Source organism: Erithacus rubecula (genome assembly GCF_903797595.1).
Source record: "Erithacus rubecula genome assembly, chromosome: 11".
Taxonomy (NCBI): domain Eukaryota; kingdom Metazoa; phylum Chordata; class Aves; order Passeriformes; family Muscicapidae; genus Erithacus; species Erithacus rubecula.
In genome coordinates, this window is record NC_136663.1 from 8,014,763 (window position 1) to 8,033,743 (window position 18,981).

At 58.7% G+C, this 18,981-nt stretch overlaps 1 protein-coding gene across 4 annotated transcripts in view; it reads left to right on the top strand.

Moving 5' to 3' along the window:
- Positions 1 to 6,016: 6,016 nt before the first annotated feature.
- Positions 6,017 to 18,981, top strand: part of EPHB3 (EPH receptor B3) — a 29,357-nt gene continuing 16,392 nt past the window's right edge. For 2 of the 4 annotated variants that reach the window (XM_079315223.1, XM_079315224.1), the window contains exon 1: positions 6,017 to 6,225. In XM_079315223.1, the coding sequence (XP_079171349.1) occupies positions 6,129 to 6,225 (97 nt within the window). In that variant the 5' untranslated portion in view covers positions 6,017 to 6,128. The remainder of the gene's footprint in view (positions 6,226 to 18,981) is intronic. The other 2 variants (XM_079315225.1, XM_079315226.1) reach the window with 1 other exon arrangement.

The following is an 18,981-nucleotide window of genomic DNA, read 5'->3' on the forward strand; positions in this document are numbered from 1 at the left end:
GGATGCGGCTGCGGCTGGGGGCCGGGGAGCCATGGCAACCCGGCAAGGATGGGGGTTGCCATGGCAATGAGAGGCGCAGCATCCGGAGCTGGCTTTGGGCAAGGGATGCTCCAGGTGGGATGGGAAGCAGGACCAGGGTACTGCCCCAAGGCCAGGGAAGGCCAAAGCCTCACCTTTAGAGTTCTGGAAAGCTGCCCTGCTCTGAGGGCTGCCCCTGGCCCACAGCACCTGGTGGGGGTGCCAGTGGAGGCTGTTTGGGGTCAGGCCCTATGCTTGGCCCTGCTTTGGTCCCATTGTGCCCACTGCCATCATCACCTTTGGCTGTTCCTAGGTAGCCCCAGCAGGACATGATACTGGTTCCTGTTCAGTCCAGAGGAGCAAACATCTTTGCAGAGCACGGGTCAGGAGATATCCTCTTGGATATTTGCAGCCAGGAAGTCTGCCAGCATCTCTCATTATAAGCATGAACCCCAAATATCTTGTCACCCCATTTGGGGATCACTGCCTTCCACCTGGGAATGTCTCTCTGGGGTCAGGCTGTGGCACAAAGCAGGTTTCAGCCCCTAAATCTATGGGTTTGGAGATTATCTGCTTCCTGTGACTAAGGCGGGCACCCAGCTGACCCCAGCTCAGGGCTGAGAATGCACAGGGCTTCTGCACGGGCATTTCCCTAAAATGACCCTGATGGGGCTAGGCTGCTAATTGCCCGGTTAGCAAAGGTGCCTGAGAGAGCAGTGGGCTGGGTGAGGGTGACACCCCTGCCTTGTCCCCCCAGTCCCACGGCCACCCCATCCTGCCGGCCCGTCCTGCCGCAGGGCTGGGAGGCAGCGAGGGAAGGGGGCGATGGGAGGAGGAAATGGACCTCCCAGCTGGGAAGCACGCGGGGGAGTGACATTTGCCAGACACTGATGCTGCTTTTGATAAAGAGCAGGGGGCAGTTTGCTGCCCACAGGCACCCATGTTTCCCACACCTCCCAGCAGCTGGGGGACAAACCTCGTCCCCCAGCTCTGGAGCCTTTGCCTCCCACAGAGCCAGAGTCACACAAGGCTGGATGCCTTCCTTCCCCTTTCAGTCCCAATGGAAAGCAGAGCAGGGGGAAAAAGGCAAAAATCCTGATTTTTATTTATTTTTTGTGTGGCATTTGTCAGCACCTGATGACAAAGGGCTGATGCAAAACTGGACAGTGTCACCTGGACAGCACCAGCATGGTTGCAACATGCACCCTGCAGCATATGGACAGGGCTTGCTCTGCAAACACACAAGCCTCATCAGATTTTCCCAAGGGCACATCCCCAGTGCAGAAATGAGCCCAGAAGCCAGGATGACATCCACCCTTCCTCTCATGCTGTCTCCCAAGGCTCCAGCACCTAGCAGGCCCTTTTCCCCTGCAGAAATAGTGGCTGAGCTCTGCTGCAAACGCACGCCAGCAAAAGGGGCTGGCGGCCGCTGGCAGCCACTTCCAGCGATTCCACCCTGGAGCTTGTGGCTGGGCTCTAGATCTGCTAAGCCTGCTTCAAACTTTGCACTGGGAGAAGTGATTTGTCTGCAAATGTTATGTGGTTAAAATAAATGCAGAGAATTTTAATCCTGGGAATTTGGAAAGTAGGAGATTTAAAATAACAAAACCCTTTCATATGGCACTTAATCCGAAATTAGCTGGGTTTTAAGTTTTACAGCAGTAGCTGATCATTCCTCAGCCACCTCCCGCTCGGCGTGGGAAGGGGGGGGCTCCGCAGATTCCCGGAGCAGGGGGCAGTGAGGGCTGCAGGATGGGCTCTCCCGGGCCGTGCCAGGGCGGTGCCGGAGTAGTGACGGCACTCTTTTTTTTGTTGACGTGGAATGGATCTCCCACAGCTACTTAAGGTTTTAATTGCCCTGTGATTAAAGTTTTCATTACTAAGCAATTAGCACCTGAAATTTTAAGTGCTGAAGTGTTTAACTGCATCCTGACGCTGCCAGAGGTGAGGGGTGGTGGATGTGGGTGGGACGGGAGAAGGTTTTGGAGTAGGGACCGCAAGAAGCAGAAGATGGCTTCCTTGCTGGGTCCAACCGGGCTGGCACGGGTGCTGCCCCGACCCGCTGGCAGCGCCAAACTTCTGGCAGCACAGGGAGGAGCTCCCGGAGGGGCCAGCGCCCAGGAAGCCTGGGAAGAGACAGGCTGGAGCCGGCTCTGGTCTGGGCGAGCTGGCAGCCGGCAGTGCTCCCTGCCCTGCGAACGGGGCCTCACGGGGCTCCCCTTGCACTGGGCATGACACAAGGGACCCCCCAGCAGCCGCACGGCTGACCCAGGTCCCCGCTCAGATGTCACCCCTCCGAGTGCAGCCCTTTGGACAGAGGACTTGGAGATGTCACTTGTCCTGATGGCCCCCACTACAGTGGTATCCAGCCCAGAAACACGGGGAAATCCCCACCCGGCTTCCCACATCCCCAGCACAGCTGCGCTCCAGGTGAGCAGCCAACGGAGGCCTCTTGCAGGGCAAGGCTTTTTCTTGCATTCATCCAGTTCCACCCTTCAAACACATGTCCCCAGTACTTACCTTGTGGCAATGCACTCCTGGGACTGGCTTCCCGGTGCAGAATGTACTCCCTTCTGTTTGTTTTTAGACTCTTGCTGGGTAATTTCATTTGATTCCCCTTAGATCTTCTGAGAAAATAGGAATAATTGTTCCCTAATCACCTTTCCTTATGAAATTGCAGCTAAGGTTGCCGCATGCAAAGGAGGTGAGGGGCGGCGGCTGGCGCAGCGGGCAGGGTGCGTGGGTGCACCCGTGTGCGGGGCCACGGTCTGACACACACCGTGCGTGTGCCTGTGTCACACGGACCCGTCACCGCAGAGCATCAGGGCTGTGTTTGGAAATGGGTAGTGAAAGTCAGGCTTGCTCCAGCACGATGGAGTCTCTAGGTGAGAAATTCCTTACGGAGAGAGGGTTGGGTTGAGAGGTTTGTCCTCTGAACCTTCCATGCCGTTGCTGCTTTTCGAGGTTTTCCTTTCATGTCTGCCACTCCCTGTCTGCACAGGAATGCCTCCCAGGGACACCGTGGGCACCGCAGCTTTGCCGTGTAGGCTAGAGGCTATTCCAAAGCAGAGAATCACAATCTCAGGTCAGTGCTGCAGACAAACTCCCCTGCCTATCCCACAGCCCCATGTTTCGTCTCTCAGCCCATCCCTGTCCCGTCTTGCCAACACAGTTCTCACTGCAGCCCTGTTCAGCTCCAGCCGCCACCCCAAGGTGCCAGGGAGGGGATCAGGGTTCAGTGTCTGTGCAGGGACACTGTGTGGCTGGGATCTGTCCGTGTTTACACAGACATACCTATCCCCCAGCCATCGTCCCTCGGGGGCCACAGCAGCGCCATCCTTAGCACTGAGTCCGTGCCCAAGCAGGCGGCTTGGCACTAAAGACCCAGCCCTTGCCAGCAAATACCACGCAGTTACCACAGTTATTTGTTATTGTGCAGGCGTCGGAGCCCTGCCAGCGCTGCTCCTCAGGCTGCCCACCAGCTGCAACACACAGGCAGCGACCGGGGCTCCCTGGCCGGCGAGCTGCCCTGAAATCCTCAGCCCCCCGCCGGCACCGGGGAGCCCGAGGCCCCGGGAGAGTCCGGCTGGCAGCACCAGCCCAGTGGGAGCGACTGGGGGCTCATTAATTACAGCACGTGGGGAGCGACGCGATTGTGTGGAGCATCCTCCCCCAGCCCGCGCACCCCCGCTGCCTGCTCCAATTTCTCATCCTATTCTGAAATAAATTCCTTTCGGGCTGAAATTTGCCAGGCATGGCTTGGCTCCAAGGGGAATTCTTGGAGAAAGTTTAAGTAAAATTGGTTCAGCCATTTTTGAGTTATTCAAGTGTGAATAAGCAATTTCCCCATGTGCTCCGTTCAGAAATTTTGTGCTTGGGTAACTCAGACCTCTGGAATTGCAGAATAAACGAGATTTCTGCATCTCACTAAGCCGGCAGGGAGGGGATTTCCCGGGAGTGACTTCACAGGGAGACAGCAAATCTTCCCACCCTGAGCCTGGCCTTTGGTTAAGATTCTCAGCATCTCCATCAGCCCCTAGTCCTCTCCTTCCCCACCGATGCTGCATTATACCCCCGTGAATGTGTTAATGATGCCAGCTTCATCACTCCCTTCTCTGCTGCTTATCTCCTTGAGTGACAGCATGTCCAAACCAACTTCTGCTTCTTTGCTCAGACTTTGGCATTTTCCAATAGTGCAATCCCCTTACTACTGCTTTGCTCCTCAGCCACTTCCCTTTACCTGGAGAGTGCAATGCCCTGCTTGCTGCATCTCCTGTCCCTCACATACATTTATCGCAGTCATATGTCTTATGTCCTGCCTTAAATTAGCACCCTGGCTCTCTTGGGCATGACTTTTCCTTCAGGAATCATGCCCAGTGATGCTGAGGCACTGTGGCATCCTCAGGGCACAGCATTCTGCTGAGACTACCCGCAGCTCCCAGAGGATGCCAGCGTTCCTGCAGTAGGAATTGGTCATCTCCAAATTTTCAGCTGCCCAGGCAGAGCTCATGTCTGTGCCATCCTCTTGGGATGCCAAATCCTTCCAGGACATGGAAGGAAAATCCGCACCCTCAGCCCTGGTAGGAATGTACAGCAGAGGCAGAGAGAATACGGATGTGCTCTGCATCTGTCCTCACAGAGGAGAGGTCAACCATAGCCAGCCCTGATAACCTCCCAAATTCCTGCTCCTGCCAGCAGCCGCGGGGAATGTGGCCAGGAGTGTGGTCCTGCAGCCTCCCCACTGCACCAGTGCAGGGCCAGGCTGGGGCTGCACGGCAAGGGAGTTTCTGGGGCAGGTTTCTGGGGCAGGAGCACTGTGGGGAGGTGCTGCTTGCAGATGGCAGGTGTCTGCAGGGACAGCCCAGATGGCTCTGCCAGGGGGACAAAGCTACCCAGGATGAAGCAAGCACCCATGCACCCCACTGCCCCTGGATCTGCCGGAGTTCCAGACACTCCCAGGGACCAGAGACATCTGCATTCCCCAGCATCAGGGACTTAGGGGATTTTGCTAAGCCCAAGTGAAGTCTCCCCAGGTATCTGAGGGGCAGATGCCGCGCAGAGAGCCAGGACAGGTCGCAGCCCATATCCTACACCCATCATGGCAGATACGTGTCTGTCCTGAAGGATGTGGAAGTGCCAACTCTAGCCACCAGAACAGTGTGTGTGGATACACAATCCCGAGGGAGCAGAGTCTGTCAGGGCCCCAAAACCTTCCCATAGCAAAATCAGGACAGAGGGGAAAGAAGACTGAGGAACCCAGAGGCTTGGAAGCTGTGGCTGCATGCACGGTAACCAGCACCTTCTCCCATGAGGAATGTGATGGGGGAGGCACCTTTTGGGTAGGGGTAGTGGCCCTGGGAGAGGAGACTTCAGGGTGCTCTCTGAATGGTTTCAGCTTGGCCAGGATCACAGCATTCATCCCCGTCTGTGTGGTGGGAACCATGGTGCGGATAGGGTGGTGAGGCTTATGATACAATGAGATGGGATGAGTGAGGTAGGATGGGATGCATGGGATGGTCTGGGGGAGAATGATAAAGGGTGGGATGCATGAGAGACAGGATGGGGCTGTAGAGAATGGGATGGCAATGGGTGGCACAGGTAAACCAGGTTGCCAGTAATGCAGCACAGAGGTGTCCACGGTCCCATCATCACACACGATACCAAGCTCACGCATTCACCCGCACCCGGAGCGGCGGGGGACAGGGCAGTGCGGGCCGGGGGTGTGCGGGGCAGGCCGGGAGCGCGGCCCCTTTAAGAGCCCAGTTCCGCGGGCGGCCGCTGGGTGGGGCGCGCTCCCCGCCCTGCGCCCGCCGCGCCAGGGGGCGTGGCCACGGGGGCGCGCCGGACAGTGCCCGCCCACTCCAATTCATCTTTCCGCTGCGGCTCCGCCCTCCGCAGCAGCGCCGCCCAATCGGCGCCGCGCTCGCCGTCGCCAGGGGCGCCGGGTTGCCAGGGGCGGGGTGATTGGCGGCCGGGCCCCGCCCCGCCCGGCTCAGCAGCGGCGGCGGCGGCGGCGGCGCCAGAGCGCGAGCGTGGCGCGGCGGCGAGAGGAGCCGCGCGTGGCGCCGAGCTCGGGACTGCCCGGCGGGGCCGCCCGCACCGCCCCCGCCATGGCCGCGGCCCGCCCGGGGGCCCCCCCGCCGCCGCCGCCGCTGCTCCCCCTCCTGCTGCTCCTGCTGCTCCCCGGTGGCCGCCGCGCTCTGGAGGGTGAGTACCGGGCGGGCGTGCCCGTACGCCGCACCGGGGCCCGAGCGACCGCGCACGGGTCCACGCATCCTCTGGGATGTCCCAGGCCCGTCGTAGCGGCGCGGATGCCCGGTTGTACCCGCGGAGAGCTCGCCGCCGCAGCCCCGCTCCCAGCGCTTAGCCGCCCTCAGTAGGTTCCAGAGTCAACGCCCCGTGGAACCGAGCCCGGCGCGGCAGAGCCGCGGCATCCGCGGCCGGCGGCTGCTGGCAGGGAGCGGCGCCTCTTTGGATACTCGGTTCACGTTTCGAGGCTTTTCGCCACGACCGAGAGGGCTGGAAAATTAATATTTCTTTCAGTGGAAGCTCGCGGCGTGCCAGAGCTGGTGGGGCCGCGGAAGGAGTGTCCGTGTGCCGTGTCCGGCTCCATCCCTTCCCCGGCAGGGCTCGCCGCGTCCGCTGCCTTAACCCCCGAGGCTCCAGCGTGGGACCTCCGGGGCGAGTGGCCACGCGTGCCGCATCTGCCCCCGACCGGGTCTGCGCTCCGCGGTTCGCCCACCCTCGAGCTCCGACGGAGTTGGGAATAGAACGGGGAGTAATTCTCTCCCTCTTGGAGAGTGAGCCCAGCTCCTCGGGGCAGCGCCGTTGCACCCTCATCTTCGAGCGAGGAAAGAGGCTTTTGGCCCCGCTGGGGTACCGGGAGTTCGCGGGCGGGCAAGGCGGGTCGCACCGGAGAAAACGAGAAGGCGGCCCGGACTGGTTTTTGTCTCGGCACAAAGTGTGCGGGGCTCCAGCCGGAGTGCCAGGGGCGGCGGCGTTCCGGTGTCCGGTAACCGAACCCGCTGCCGGAGCTGCGGGAGGGGGCTGGGGAGGGAAGGAGGGAGGGACGAAAGGGAAGGGAGATCACCCGGTCGGAGCGGAGCTGTGGGTGCCCCGGGCCGGGGAGGGGGCGGCGGGGGCTGTTCGGAGGCGGTGTCGTGCTTCGCCCCGCGATGCGTGGTTCGGGCCGCGGCGCCGGGGGTGGCCGTGGGCAGGAGCTCTTCCCCGCTGCGGTTGTTGGGGGACGTCTTTCCTCTAGCTTTGAGCTTTGTAGAAAGTTTAGGGGCTGCTTGTTGTCCGCTTGTGTTCGTTTTCATCCTCCCTCCGTGCGATTTTTTTTTGTTTTTTTTCTTTAAAAAGAAAAATAAATAAATTAAAGTCCCTCGTCCTTTGTACGCTGTAGGAATCAGAGCTGTGGGCCCGCCGGGTCCGTGAGCTCCCGGTTAATCGGGATCCCCGCGGCGGGAGGGGACGGGAGAAGCCACCGGCACTCATTCCTCGCGGGATGAAGGCTCCCGAGCACCCGCCCGGGGATCCCTGCCTTCTAGAGAGATGCCGGAGGATGGAGTTGTGGGCAGGGAGCCCGGCGGGGCCCCACGCTTGCGGGTAGCCCCTCGCAACCTGCTTCCCGTCAGCGGTTTAGGAATTTGGGAAGGATAGCTGGCGTGGGGGCTGGCAGCGCCGGTGTGTATCCCCTGGGGACAGTCCCTCCGGTCTCCGGGGAGAGAAAGATCCCCAGCCTCTCCCCCACTGCCATCCAGGGATGGAGCAGTGCGAAGAGTCAGATGGAGAGAAAATAAACACCCCGTGCTGAGGAGTCACTGGGTTTTTTCAGCTTCCTGAATGTGTGGAGGGGTCAGGGGCTGAACATGCTGTCTGAGAGGTCAGGGCCCAGCTGGGTGCCAGCCCGGTGGGACCACGTCGGAGCTGGCTGGCAGCTGCCCAACAGTTTTTGGGTTGGCCCCGATTCCCTGTGGAATTTTTTTTTTTTTTTCTTCTTCTTTTTTTTTTTTCCCTTCTTTTAAAATTGTGTTTTCCCCTTTGTTCCTGTTCGAGATGGAAGAAAAGTTACAGCTGGCCTGGAGAGGCTTCTGTCTTGCCCAGCTTAGGGAAGCCGCTGTTTGCATCAGGGTCAGCGAGCTCCCGCTCTTCTCTGCGCTCAACGCTGCTTCCTGACGGGGACTGGCGCGTTCCAGAGGTTACTGTAAATCTCATGTGCACGTTTGTTTGGATATTTTAGTGCTGATCATAAATCTGGCACAGCCGTAAATCTGTACGCACGTCCTGCAGACAACGGCAGCGAGCAGTCCCCAGACCCGGCCACTTCACCGTCCCCTCCGAGGTGCAACGGGCTGGGCTTACGGCTGGTGCCAGGCTGGAAGCGCGGGGGGCTTTGGGGCTGGATGGAGCTCCCCATTCCCGAGGGGATGGTGGGGAGTTGGGTTTCTTTACAAGGCCCCACGGGGGTGGAGGAGAAAAGCCGCGCTCGGCAGCAGCTCAGTGAGGGCTTTGTGCTGCCGAGGAGAAAATGGTTTCTCTCCAGATCCTGTAAGTGCGCTGGGTCTGTTTGAAGTCACAATGTGTTTTTCTTCTCCGGTTGAGCAGTCCCCAGGCCGGCTGCAGAAGGAATGCTCTATCCGGGGGCAACAGCGGGTCCTTTCTCCAACACAGGGGTTTGAGCAGAGAAGTTTGTCCCAGCGGGGCTGTGGGAGCAGAGGCCCTGTGGGGAGTGGATGCGGTGGAACAGCATGGGGAATGTGCTACGTTTCAGGCCCTTGCCGACCATCCAGGGGTAAAACCCCAGGCTTCAAAACACCCTGGCCCAAGGGAGCATGGACAGCCACATACTGGATCTGCCTGTCGCCCTGGGGGTGCGGGTAGACTGGGACAGGGACCTGCTCTCCCTAGGAGCCACTCTCCCAGGCTGTTCCTGTCCTGAGCAGCCTCTCTGGATTCAGGACTCTATTTAAACTTGGAGTTTCCCACGCGCTTCCCCATGAACTCCCATGCAGAGGCACTTTAGTTTGCTGCACATAGTCCTGAGCAGACTTGGGCTCTAGTGAAATATCCAAACCCTGCAACACAGGAAGATTTCTAGGGGGAATTTTCTTCATCTGGGCTCTGCCCAGTGGCACCTTCCAGACCCCAGCTGAGTGTTACACAGATTGACCATGCTCCTTTCTGCACTGGCAAATGCCTGCTTAATTGACCCCAGTGCTGGAACTGCCAGGTATTTTCTTGGCAGAGAGATTTGCTTTTTGTTTAATTGCTTTTCACAGAAATAGCATGTTTCTTGGCGGGGCAGTGGGTGAAGTTGGCCCTGCTGTTTTATGGATGCTCGGGGTAGGGCTGTGAGGGAAAGTAGATCGTGGGGCTCCACAACACTCACTGGATTCATTAAATCTCCCGTTCCTTGGTAAAAGCTGCGCTCGAGGAAGCCTTCCCGTCTGTGCTCCCGAGCAGGGGAGGAGAAGGGTTTTCCTTTGTGTCAAGCGGAGCGTGTGGAGAGCTGGGGAGAGGGGGAACTTGGAGCACCAGGGTCCGTTTGCAGCCCCACATTTCTCCTCAGTGTACAGCAAGGCTGTGGCTGCCAGGCCATGCCTGCCCAGCCCTTGCAATTGGGAATAGCGGCCTCTGGTTTTTAAGGAATGAACCGAAACTCCTTGTTTTGTTATGATGACTTACTGCAAGAGATATTTGGGGAAACCAGTTTGTTGCATTTTCTTTCCGTGAGCCGTTTGCTGCTGCCGCTGGAGCAGGGGAGCTTGGCGTTTAATTAAAACAGCCCCAGCAATCTGAATCACAGACTTGCATGTTTTTAAAATTGTAGCTGTTCCTGTTGTGCTGAGTCAAACTGGTTTGTCGGGATTAAGCGTCTCCGCCTGGGAGCCTCGCTGGGGGAAGGGTGCTGGGGCGGCCCCGGGGTCGGAATCCCCATTCCCAGCTGGTGCAGACCACAGGGTGGGTGTCAGCCTCCCCCGGAGGAGAACCCTGGGAAAGGGGGACTAAACCCAAGAGCTGCGGTGGAGCTGGTGGTTGCCGTTGCCACAAGCTTCTCAGTGGTTGAAACCATAATGAGCTGCTGTTGTTTTTGGGTCCAGCATGTTCCCACGAAGCATTTGGGGGATGGTGCGAATGGGGGTGCCCCTTCGTGGACAGGAATCTCCTTGCAGAGCCAGGCAGAGCCCCATGCCCCAGGGGATGGGCTGCCATCTTGAAGGCCAGGCAGCCTTTTGTAGTGACACTCCCACCCAGGGACTGTCCCATCTGAAGTCATGTTTTGTTTTTTTTATTGCATTTTTGTTGTTGTTGTTGCTCCAAACCCAGCCCTGTGCTCTGGCTGGGCGGTGCTGGCAGTGGGGCATGGGCCGTTCCCTCGCAGAGCTGAGCCCCGAGCAGGAGCCATTTTGTAGGGAAAACTGGTGGGCATCCTGCCTTTGAAGGGGCAGGCTTGGCATTGATGGTGAGGCCTCATTCTCCTGCCATTATCATCCACCCTCAGCATGGCCACAGAGGAGTCATGGAGCTGAGCTTGAGGGTGGGGCAACATCCCCTTTCTCCAGGGCCACATCCATTTCCCGCAGTGCCACCGCTCCCAGAGGGGCCGCATCCTTCCCCCGGTTCCCGCTTTCCCCTCGGCACGGCTCAGCCCTCCAGCCGGTGGTCCCTGAGTGGGGAGGCAGCGAGCCCAGCGCTGTCTTGCATGGCCGCCCCGCTGAAGAGGAGCGGGAGCCATCTTGAGAAGAGGCAGAAGCGCGGCGGCCGAGCCGAGCTCCGGCCCCATGGCCGTGCTCCGTGCACTTGCCAGCGAGTGCTGCCTCAGGGTCCCGGCCTGGAACAGGGGGGAGCATTTTGCTGGAGGGTTCTCTTTATTTTATTTTTGCCCATTGCTAAGCCCTGCTGCGCTGCGGGGCCTGGCCTTTCTCATGCATGTGGCTGGAGCTGTTGACAAACACCTGTTTCTCAGCCCCCTCCCCAGGAATGCCCCGGGGGCCCCGCAGGGGTGGGCAGCAGGGATGTCCCCTCCCAGGGGAGCCCTCCCCCAGGATTCTCCTGCCCAGCAGCAGCTGCGGGGGGATTTGAGCCTCCCTGTTCGTGATGTGCGTCTGTTGCACAGGGCTGCCGAAATCCATGCCTGTCCCGTTGAAGGGACAGTGCTGTCCCCATGTCCCCTGCACCCAGTCCTGCATCTCTGGGGTGCTCAGTGCCTGCCCAGCGAGGGCTGGGGCGCAGGGGGACCCCGCAGGGAGGGGGGGCACGCACACGCAGCGTGCTATCCAAGGCCTTTTTTTATTAATGAGAAAAATGTGCAGGGCTTGAACGATCGCCAGGAACAGATTTATTCTAGTTCCCCAGAAATTAAACCGAAATGAAGGAGCGAGTCAGCCCGGCCCGGCACCCCCTCCTGACTCTGTGCTTGTTTTAACTTTGGAAGAATCTGACTTTGGGGGTGGGGGAGGTGGAGGAGGGAGGGGGGGGCAATATTTGGGTTTAAGCAGTTCCAGATGGGCTTGGTGCTCTCGGAGAGCTGAGGAAGTGAGCAGAGAGCAGCGCGGAGATTTGGGTAACTGCCCCAGGCAGTAGAGAGGAGGGAGATCTTGGCAGAAACTCCCACTCTGCGCTGCCGGGATGGGATGGAGTTTGGCAGCCAAGCTACCCGTCTGTGGGGCGAGCCTTTGGATGTGCACCGAGTAACCTTTTTTGGGGAAGGGGTGGGGGTTTTTTTCTTTTAAATATCATTACTCCTTCTCTGGGCACTTTCCAAAAGTACAACCTGGAAAAAAACAGAGCTGGAGAGGGAGAGGGGCCTTTTGGATCTCAGCCTGATGCAAACAGTTGCCCTGCGGAGGCAGGTCTGCAGTACCGACCGCCTTTTCTTCCTTCCCCTGGGGACTTTGGGGCTCTTCATCCACCCACACAAGCCCGACTCAGCTTGGTAGCCCCGTGGGGACACCTGCCCCATGAAACTATGGCCACAGGGCAGTGGGGTCCCAGAGAGAGGTGGCAGGAGTGTCCCCACTATAATATGTCCTGGAAACAAGGGTGGCTTTGCAGGCTGGTTTGCTGCCTGTGTCCTAGTCAATGGCATTTGTGGCTCAAACAGGTCTGGCATCTCCTGATCAGATGAGTTATTTCTGTGGCAGCAGAGGACGGCGGCATGGCCATTCCTGCTGGGGACGGCGACCTATAAATCTGTCCTGCCTGCTGGCCACGGAGCTCCTGCCTGCCTGGCATGGCTGGTCACATTGTCCATATGGCAGAGAGCTGCAGTGGGCAGCCCCTTCCCCTGGGCATTCCTGTCCCAAGTGGGTAGCCTGGCAGCAGGTAAGAATGAGAGGCTGTCTGTGAGATCTGTCCATTCCCCTTTGCACACAGCTTGGCACAGCAAAAGCATCTTTTCCCCCTGGACAAGCTGAAGCAGCAAGCACCGGGGCACATCCACCACGTGGGCAGGGATGGCAGCTCTTCCTTGGCCAGGCTGACCCTGGCGTAGCACACTGGGCTCTGACATCCGAAATCCCCGTGGTATTAATAGAACAGTAATTGCAGTGCAGGGCTGGGCTTGGGCAGCTGGCTCCCATCCTCTTCCAGTGTCGGTACAGCCTTTCTGCAGGACCAGGGCCTGGCAGTGGGACCTGGCAGGCTTTGAGCAGCGGGCTGCACGTGTCCTTGGTGTGCAGCTGGAGGGCAGAAGCTGCTGTCCTGCAGAATTCCAAGGCTTCAAGTGCTGTGCTTTAGAAGGGGGTGCACACAGTGTGATGCTGGCATGTGCTGGAGCCCAGCTTGGCGTGGCTCTGCTCATAAAACGGCAGAAATCTGCTCTTCCTGCCTTGATCCAGTGCGTGACCAGGCGGAAAGGAGCACTCATCCCTCCCTGCATCCCAGCCGCTGCCACTTGATCTGCCTTTTGCAGAGCTGGCACCTGTCCTCTCTCACGTGCTTCAGTCTGTCTCACAGCCGTCAGGAAACAGCTCCTGGTGAGGAGCACGTGGCCGGAAAACCCTCTTCAGCCAGTTAGCGGATGGTGGGTTGACGGTAAGGCAGGGCTGGATGGAGGGAGGGAGCATTCCTGCCCCCCTCCACCCCATGTGCCAGGCAGCTCCCAGTCATCTGGGATCTGGATCTGGCCAATGCAGAAGGTGCAGGGCATTGGGATGGGATGGGGAGGACTGTGAGAGAAATGCAGTAGGCCAGTGGTTCAGAGCTGTGGGACCATCTCCTGGCTTGAGGTTAATACTCCAGTGTAGGTGTGGGATTGGGAAATGAAGGATGCATCCTTGGAGCATCTTTGGAATTGGAGTTTGGGCCCTGCTGTGAGCTTACCATGGTGCTGGCAGGGCTGGGACTGGCAGTGGTGAATGATGCTAGGACAGGCAGTGCTGCCCACCCCTGGACAGGCTCTGTGGGCAGGGACCGCCTGTCTTGATGTGTGCATGCGCCCTGTGTGCACAGAGGGGCCTTAATCTCAGTTGGGGCCTCTGGGCCCTGCCATAATGCAGAAATAATGAGTCTATTATTAAGTGCCCACAGTACTTCTTCACTCCGGTGGCTCGCCTCCAGCAGCAGGCAGAACCTGCCCCGCTTGAAGTGGATGTGTCATCATTTGCCTCAGCAAATCCGATCCCCTTTGATGATGGGCCAAACGCCCTTGGCATGAAGGGCCACAGCTGTGATACAGGCCCCTTTTTTTTCCTTTCTTCCCTTCCTCTCTTCCCTTTGTTCCCAGTTCATTGACAAGTCGCTGGCTTGCCTCGGACCTGGGACAAGTGGACATAGTGGGAATGGACGGTCAGAGCCCCTGTGCCTCCCTGGGCAGGGCTGGGGTGGGGGGCCGGCTCCCATGGCAGCCTGGCGTCTCCCCCCTCGGCGCTGGGGAGCAGCAGGCGCCCTGCTCGTCATAAGGACAGGTTCCCAGCGTGGGCGGTGATAGGGAGTGCTCCAGCCCTTCCCTTGGGCTGAACCGCACTGCCTGGCCTGCCCGGCCTGACAGTCGGGGAGGGTGAGGGTGGGACCAGCACAGCCCCCTGGCCCTGCGCTGGGCACTGGGGTAGGCAGGTGTGCAGGGGGTCCCTGGAAGAGGTGGGATTCCTGAGGGAGGATGAGAGCATGTGAGTTGTGGAGCATGCTGGCAGTGCTGCCAGCCCCATCTCTGCAGAGAGAACTAGCAGACAGTGCCTGCCAGAACCTTTCCCAGTCTCCCAAAGCCCATGCCTGGCACCTCCACCATGGGTACCCCCTGAGTTCTGAGGGTGCCTGCTGGTTCCCTGCCTGATGCCTCCCACGCTGGCTGCAGCCTTCTTCCCTGCTCTCCTGGCTCTTGACTGCATCAGCAAGAGCCTCTCCTCCCTGCAGTGCAGCTCTGGCACAAGGGGCTGCCAAGTGCCGAAACCTCCCAGTACGCCACCTCCTGTGCTCCTATGCTGCTGTCTGTGGTGTGCTCCATCCACAGAGCACGTGGGCTGAGCGGGACGGGAGAGCTTCCTTAATGCAGGCAGCATGTGGAGAGTCCCTAGCCTTGGAGCAGGGACATCCCTGCTTGGGAGGAGGATGGCTACAGGGTTTAGCTCGGGTCAGAGGAGGAAGAGCCCTTCTGGAGGAGGAGGAGGGATCTGGGTGAGCCGCATGCTTCAAGAAAACGTGTTGCAGGGTCTCCCAGACCTGACGCGCTCACAGGGCGCTCCTGTGGCTCAGCTTTTGTGTATGGAACGCTTGTCAGCGGGAAAAGTGCAACCTCAGGTTCTCTCCCACAGGCAGCTCTTTGTTCTCAGATAAAGGACCTTACACCAAAGGCCCTTTGTGCCGCTGCTCAGAACAGTGCTGGGATTAATTGTGCCGATAGGTGCTTGAATGGGGAGCACGCAAGGCCACTCACTTCTGGTGTAATTATCTTCAAAATTGAGAGAGAAATTATAATATGCAGAGATGCCCCTTTTGGTGGCTTTTTGACTAGCAGGCAGTCTCCAAGACTAAAAATGCATCTCTAAACAAGCTAGCTTTCCTTCCAAAGGAGAAAAGCATGGCAGTGAGGGGAAGAGACATCTGGCACCACTGTGGTAGAAGTCAAACCATGTCCTGGGGCAAATGGCCCAGCCATTTATGGGAGCTCTGCAGGAGCTCAGCATGGGGCAAGTGGCCCTGATCAGCCTTATGTAGCCACTTGTCCCATGCTGAGTTCCTGCAGACATGGTGCAGTGGTGTGTGTAGCTCACAGAGAGCATGGGCATGTTGTAGAACAGGTTCCTCTGTTTGCAGCGGGGCTGCGTGGGTGTCTTTACTAACTTTTCTCCCTTGCCTTCTTCCAGGATGCTCTGGACTTGCCTGAGCTGTCTTCACATTGGGCCTAAGAGCTGGCATCCTATATTGCCAGTGTATCCTGATAAAAGCCATCAGTCCACATATTCAAAGGAGAGAATGTTCAAAGTGCAGCTTATTGGTGGAGACGATTGAGTCTTCCCCAGTGGCTTCATCTTGAAAGAATTTTGATATTTCCCCCCCTTTTCTGGCTCAGCCATCGCTGCCGCGCGCGTCTGCCGCTCAACAGCGCGAGACGGGCTCTCTGGGCCTCTTAAGGGGGGAGTTCAAACGTTTTCGCTGGCCTCAGACCATGCATGCTGCATTCCTGAGCCTCAGCACCAGGAGAAAGAGGTCCCCTGCTCCAGATGGGTCCTTGCCAGGGCTTCAAACACCTAGTGAGCTGCTGGGGACTCTGTGGAAGTGATGGGAGGGCTGCTGCTAGGGGACCACTCGTCTTTGCAGTTCAGGATATGCTTGGGAGGAGATGTGCAGGGCACGGAGGAGGAAGCCAGAATGATGCTCACAGCCCTGTCCAAGGAGTACGAATCTTTCCCTGTCCTGGGATCCCACTCTGCCATGGAAATCCTGCTTCTATGTGGAGTCAACCCTGGCCAGTTGCATTTGCTGAGCATAGCAAGGCTCCTACTCCATCCCTTGCTTTTGCCCAGCTGAAGGTAAAGAGAGGACAACTCCCAGCGCTGCAGACAGTGATAAAGCCAGCCTTAGGGTGACTTCCCCAAGCTGGCGAAATTGGGAGCCAATTTCCCGTTGACTAATGGGACCAGGCTCTTGCTGTGGTGTGCGGGATTGAAGTGGCTTTGACTCACTGTTCAGCCAGCCCTGACGCCATTCACGTCCCTCCACAGCACCTGCAAACTTGAACCACGCTGGGAAGTCACCGGTGACACCTCTCAACCCCCCTCTGGCACCATGGGCTGGAGGGAGAGAGCAGCTGCTTGATCCTGGACCACTGAAGCCCAGTGCTTGGGCTCCCCAGCCCAGGACACTCTCACATGGCCTTTCATGGGGGGCCATTGCTTGGTGTGCCCCAGTGGTTTTGGGAGAGAGCACCAGGTTCAGGGCCAGGCCACAGTGAGAGCTCTGTGGCACATTTAAGGGCTGAGAACAGTTTCTGCGACTCAGCTCAGTGTGTGCCACTGGCCCCTGGACCACACAGCACAGAAGCCCACAGGGCTTTCACTCACGATCTTCACAATGGCAGGCTGCAGGGGTCTGGGAGGTTCTACTGACTCCATCTGGGTCACTCCCGTGGCTGCAGGAAACCCCTTCTGCCCTCTGTGCTCAGCCTGTTTCCTTTAGCTGAGTTGCTCAGTAATTTTTTTTTTACTATTATTATTTCCCCTCTCCGCTCTCTCTGTGTGGTTTACGTGGCTCTCACACCAACAGCCGGCTTGGCTCTGTCAGTTTTTTCCTCCTCTGCTGGTCAGATGGCAGATGCTGCCAAATTAGGATGCAGGCAGCGAGCCTCCTGTCCAAGCTGAGGTTCTGCCCACAGCCGACACTCAAGGGGAAGGAGGCTGCTGGAGGGGACAACTGCCATGACAAGGGCTTCCTACACAGAGCCTGCTGCTGTGCAGAGTTCCCACATACCCTGCACAGGTTTGAGAAGCAAACACCTACCATGGTCTGGTCAGTCCAAGCTATGCTGTGGCTTGCCACAGCATCCTTGTGTCGCTCTGTTTGCGGGCACACCCTGCCACCCAGATCCCCATCTGCCCAGCCTGACTCACCACCACAGCCGCTCATCCATCAGCAGCCCCAGCCCTGAGAACGCAAGGCATCCCTTCCCCGTTCCTCCTGCAGAAACACCCCCCAGCTGGCCGTGCAGGCAGCAGGGACCTGCACAGACTATCTGCACCGGGAGCTGGCAGCTCTGCACTGGGAGCGCTGAGCGCACGCTTGGCTCCGCTCACCGCCAGCACGGCGTGTCTGGGCCCTCACAGCACCACTGTGCCCTTATTAGGGCAGCCAGCACAGGGCCTGTCCCTCGCAGAAGTGTGGGCAGCCCCCTTTTGGAACCTGCTCCCCCATCATCTGGCACTGCCCACCCGTCCTGGCAGCCACCCCATGCAGGGGTCTGGGAAGTACAGCAGCATCTCCAGTGGTCTTATGGCTGTGCAAAGCTGTGCTTGGGATCCTGCTGAGGTTCAGTAACTGATGGCGTGGGAAGTGGGACAGGAGAGAGATGGCGGCTTGCTGGGCAGATGGTGCCATGGGACTGAGTAGAGGCTGCCCTATGAGTGCACAGTGCCCATCCTGTCTTCCACCCCTCCTGCATTACCTGCTTGACAGAGGGCTTCTTCCTTCCCTCTCTCTGTTTTTGCCAGATGCCCCTAGTTTTTGTTCTTGAGAAACAGCAAATAACTGCTGCCCATACCATCTCTGCACTGGTGTCTGTTGTAGACGCTGCCCCTCTCCACCTCTCCCAGTGGGAAGGCACCACGAGATGTTTTCTGCCCTCTGTCCCCAGTGCCATGTCCACTGCTAGTGCCACTGGCCCAAAGTGGGATTGTGTTTGTGTTTGATCTGGGTGAACAGCTCGGGTGAGAAGCAATCTCGTTGGCCCAACTGAGAACCTGGCAAGCCACAAGGCAGGTCAGAGAGCCCACATGTCCCAAAACATGTTTGTTTATCTGTGTTGTGGTGGCACCCACGGCCTGTGCTCCCAGCCTGCCTGTGGATGCTGGCCTGGGAGCTGCTGGCGGGTCTCCCTGGGGTGGGACACGGGAAGAAGGTGTTTACCTCCAGTAGGCTTCATCTGACACCCTGCGATGCGTGAATGCTTCCTTCCTCCTCCACACTTCCTCCCTGGCTGGGTCAGCCTGGGGTTTTCCTGGGGTGGAATGAAAGAAGCTGAAACTGCCTCTTGCTGTGGGGCTGAGCCATGGTGCACAACTGAGCTGCCCTGCCACATCCTTGTGCCCCAGCTGGCAGAGTGAGCAGTTCCCAGTGCGCTGCTGGGACTAGGAGAGCCATGGCTCCCTCCCCCTCATCTTGAGCCTGGGTGAACTGAGAAGTCCACCAGAGATGGATGGGCAGCCCTCGGGGAGCTGCATGGGGTTTGGGATGGGGCCATACCTGTGGCTGGGAGGAGGATACCCTCATCAGGGAGGTGTTTTGGTGCTGATCCTGGGTCCTGCTCGGTGTGGGCAACCTTGAGCACACCAGGGTCTCCGGGCATTTGCACCCCTCTTCTGCCAAATCCCCCCTGGGCAGAAGAAGGTCCAGAGGACCCCAGGATGCCGAGGTGCCTGCTCCCCTCCAAATAGCCTAAGGGCCACTCCTGGAGCAGGGCTCACAGGGCCAGCAGCTCACAGGGGCCCCTAAGCGTGTCAGTGTGCTCCCATCCTTGCGTTTCACTCTGGTTTTTGCGCGTGGTGCTCGCGCGGAGCCACGCGGCTCTGCTGGGATTAGCGACAGCTGCCTGCAATTGCAGCTCTTCCCAGACAAGCGTCTCGCTCCCCCAAGGCTGGGGCTGGGGCTGTTTGGGGAATGCTGCCGGGGTGGTTTGTCTTGTAGTCTGCTCCAGGAATGTTGGCCAGACGGTCAAATTCTTCTCCCCTCTTGTAAAATGAGTGATGTGGGGCGTCTCTGGGAGAGCAGCCTGCCAGTCCCTCCTCCTCTGGATAAACCTGCCTGGCCCGC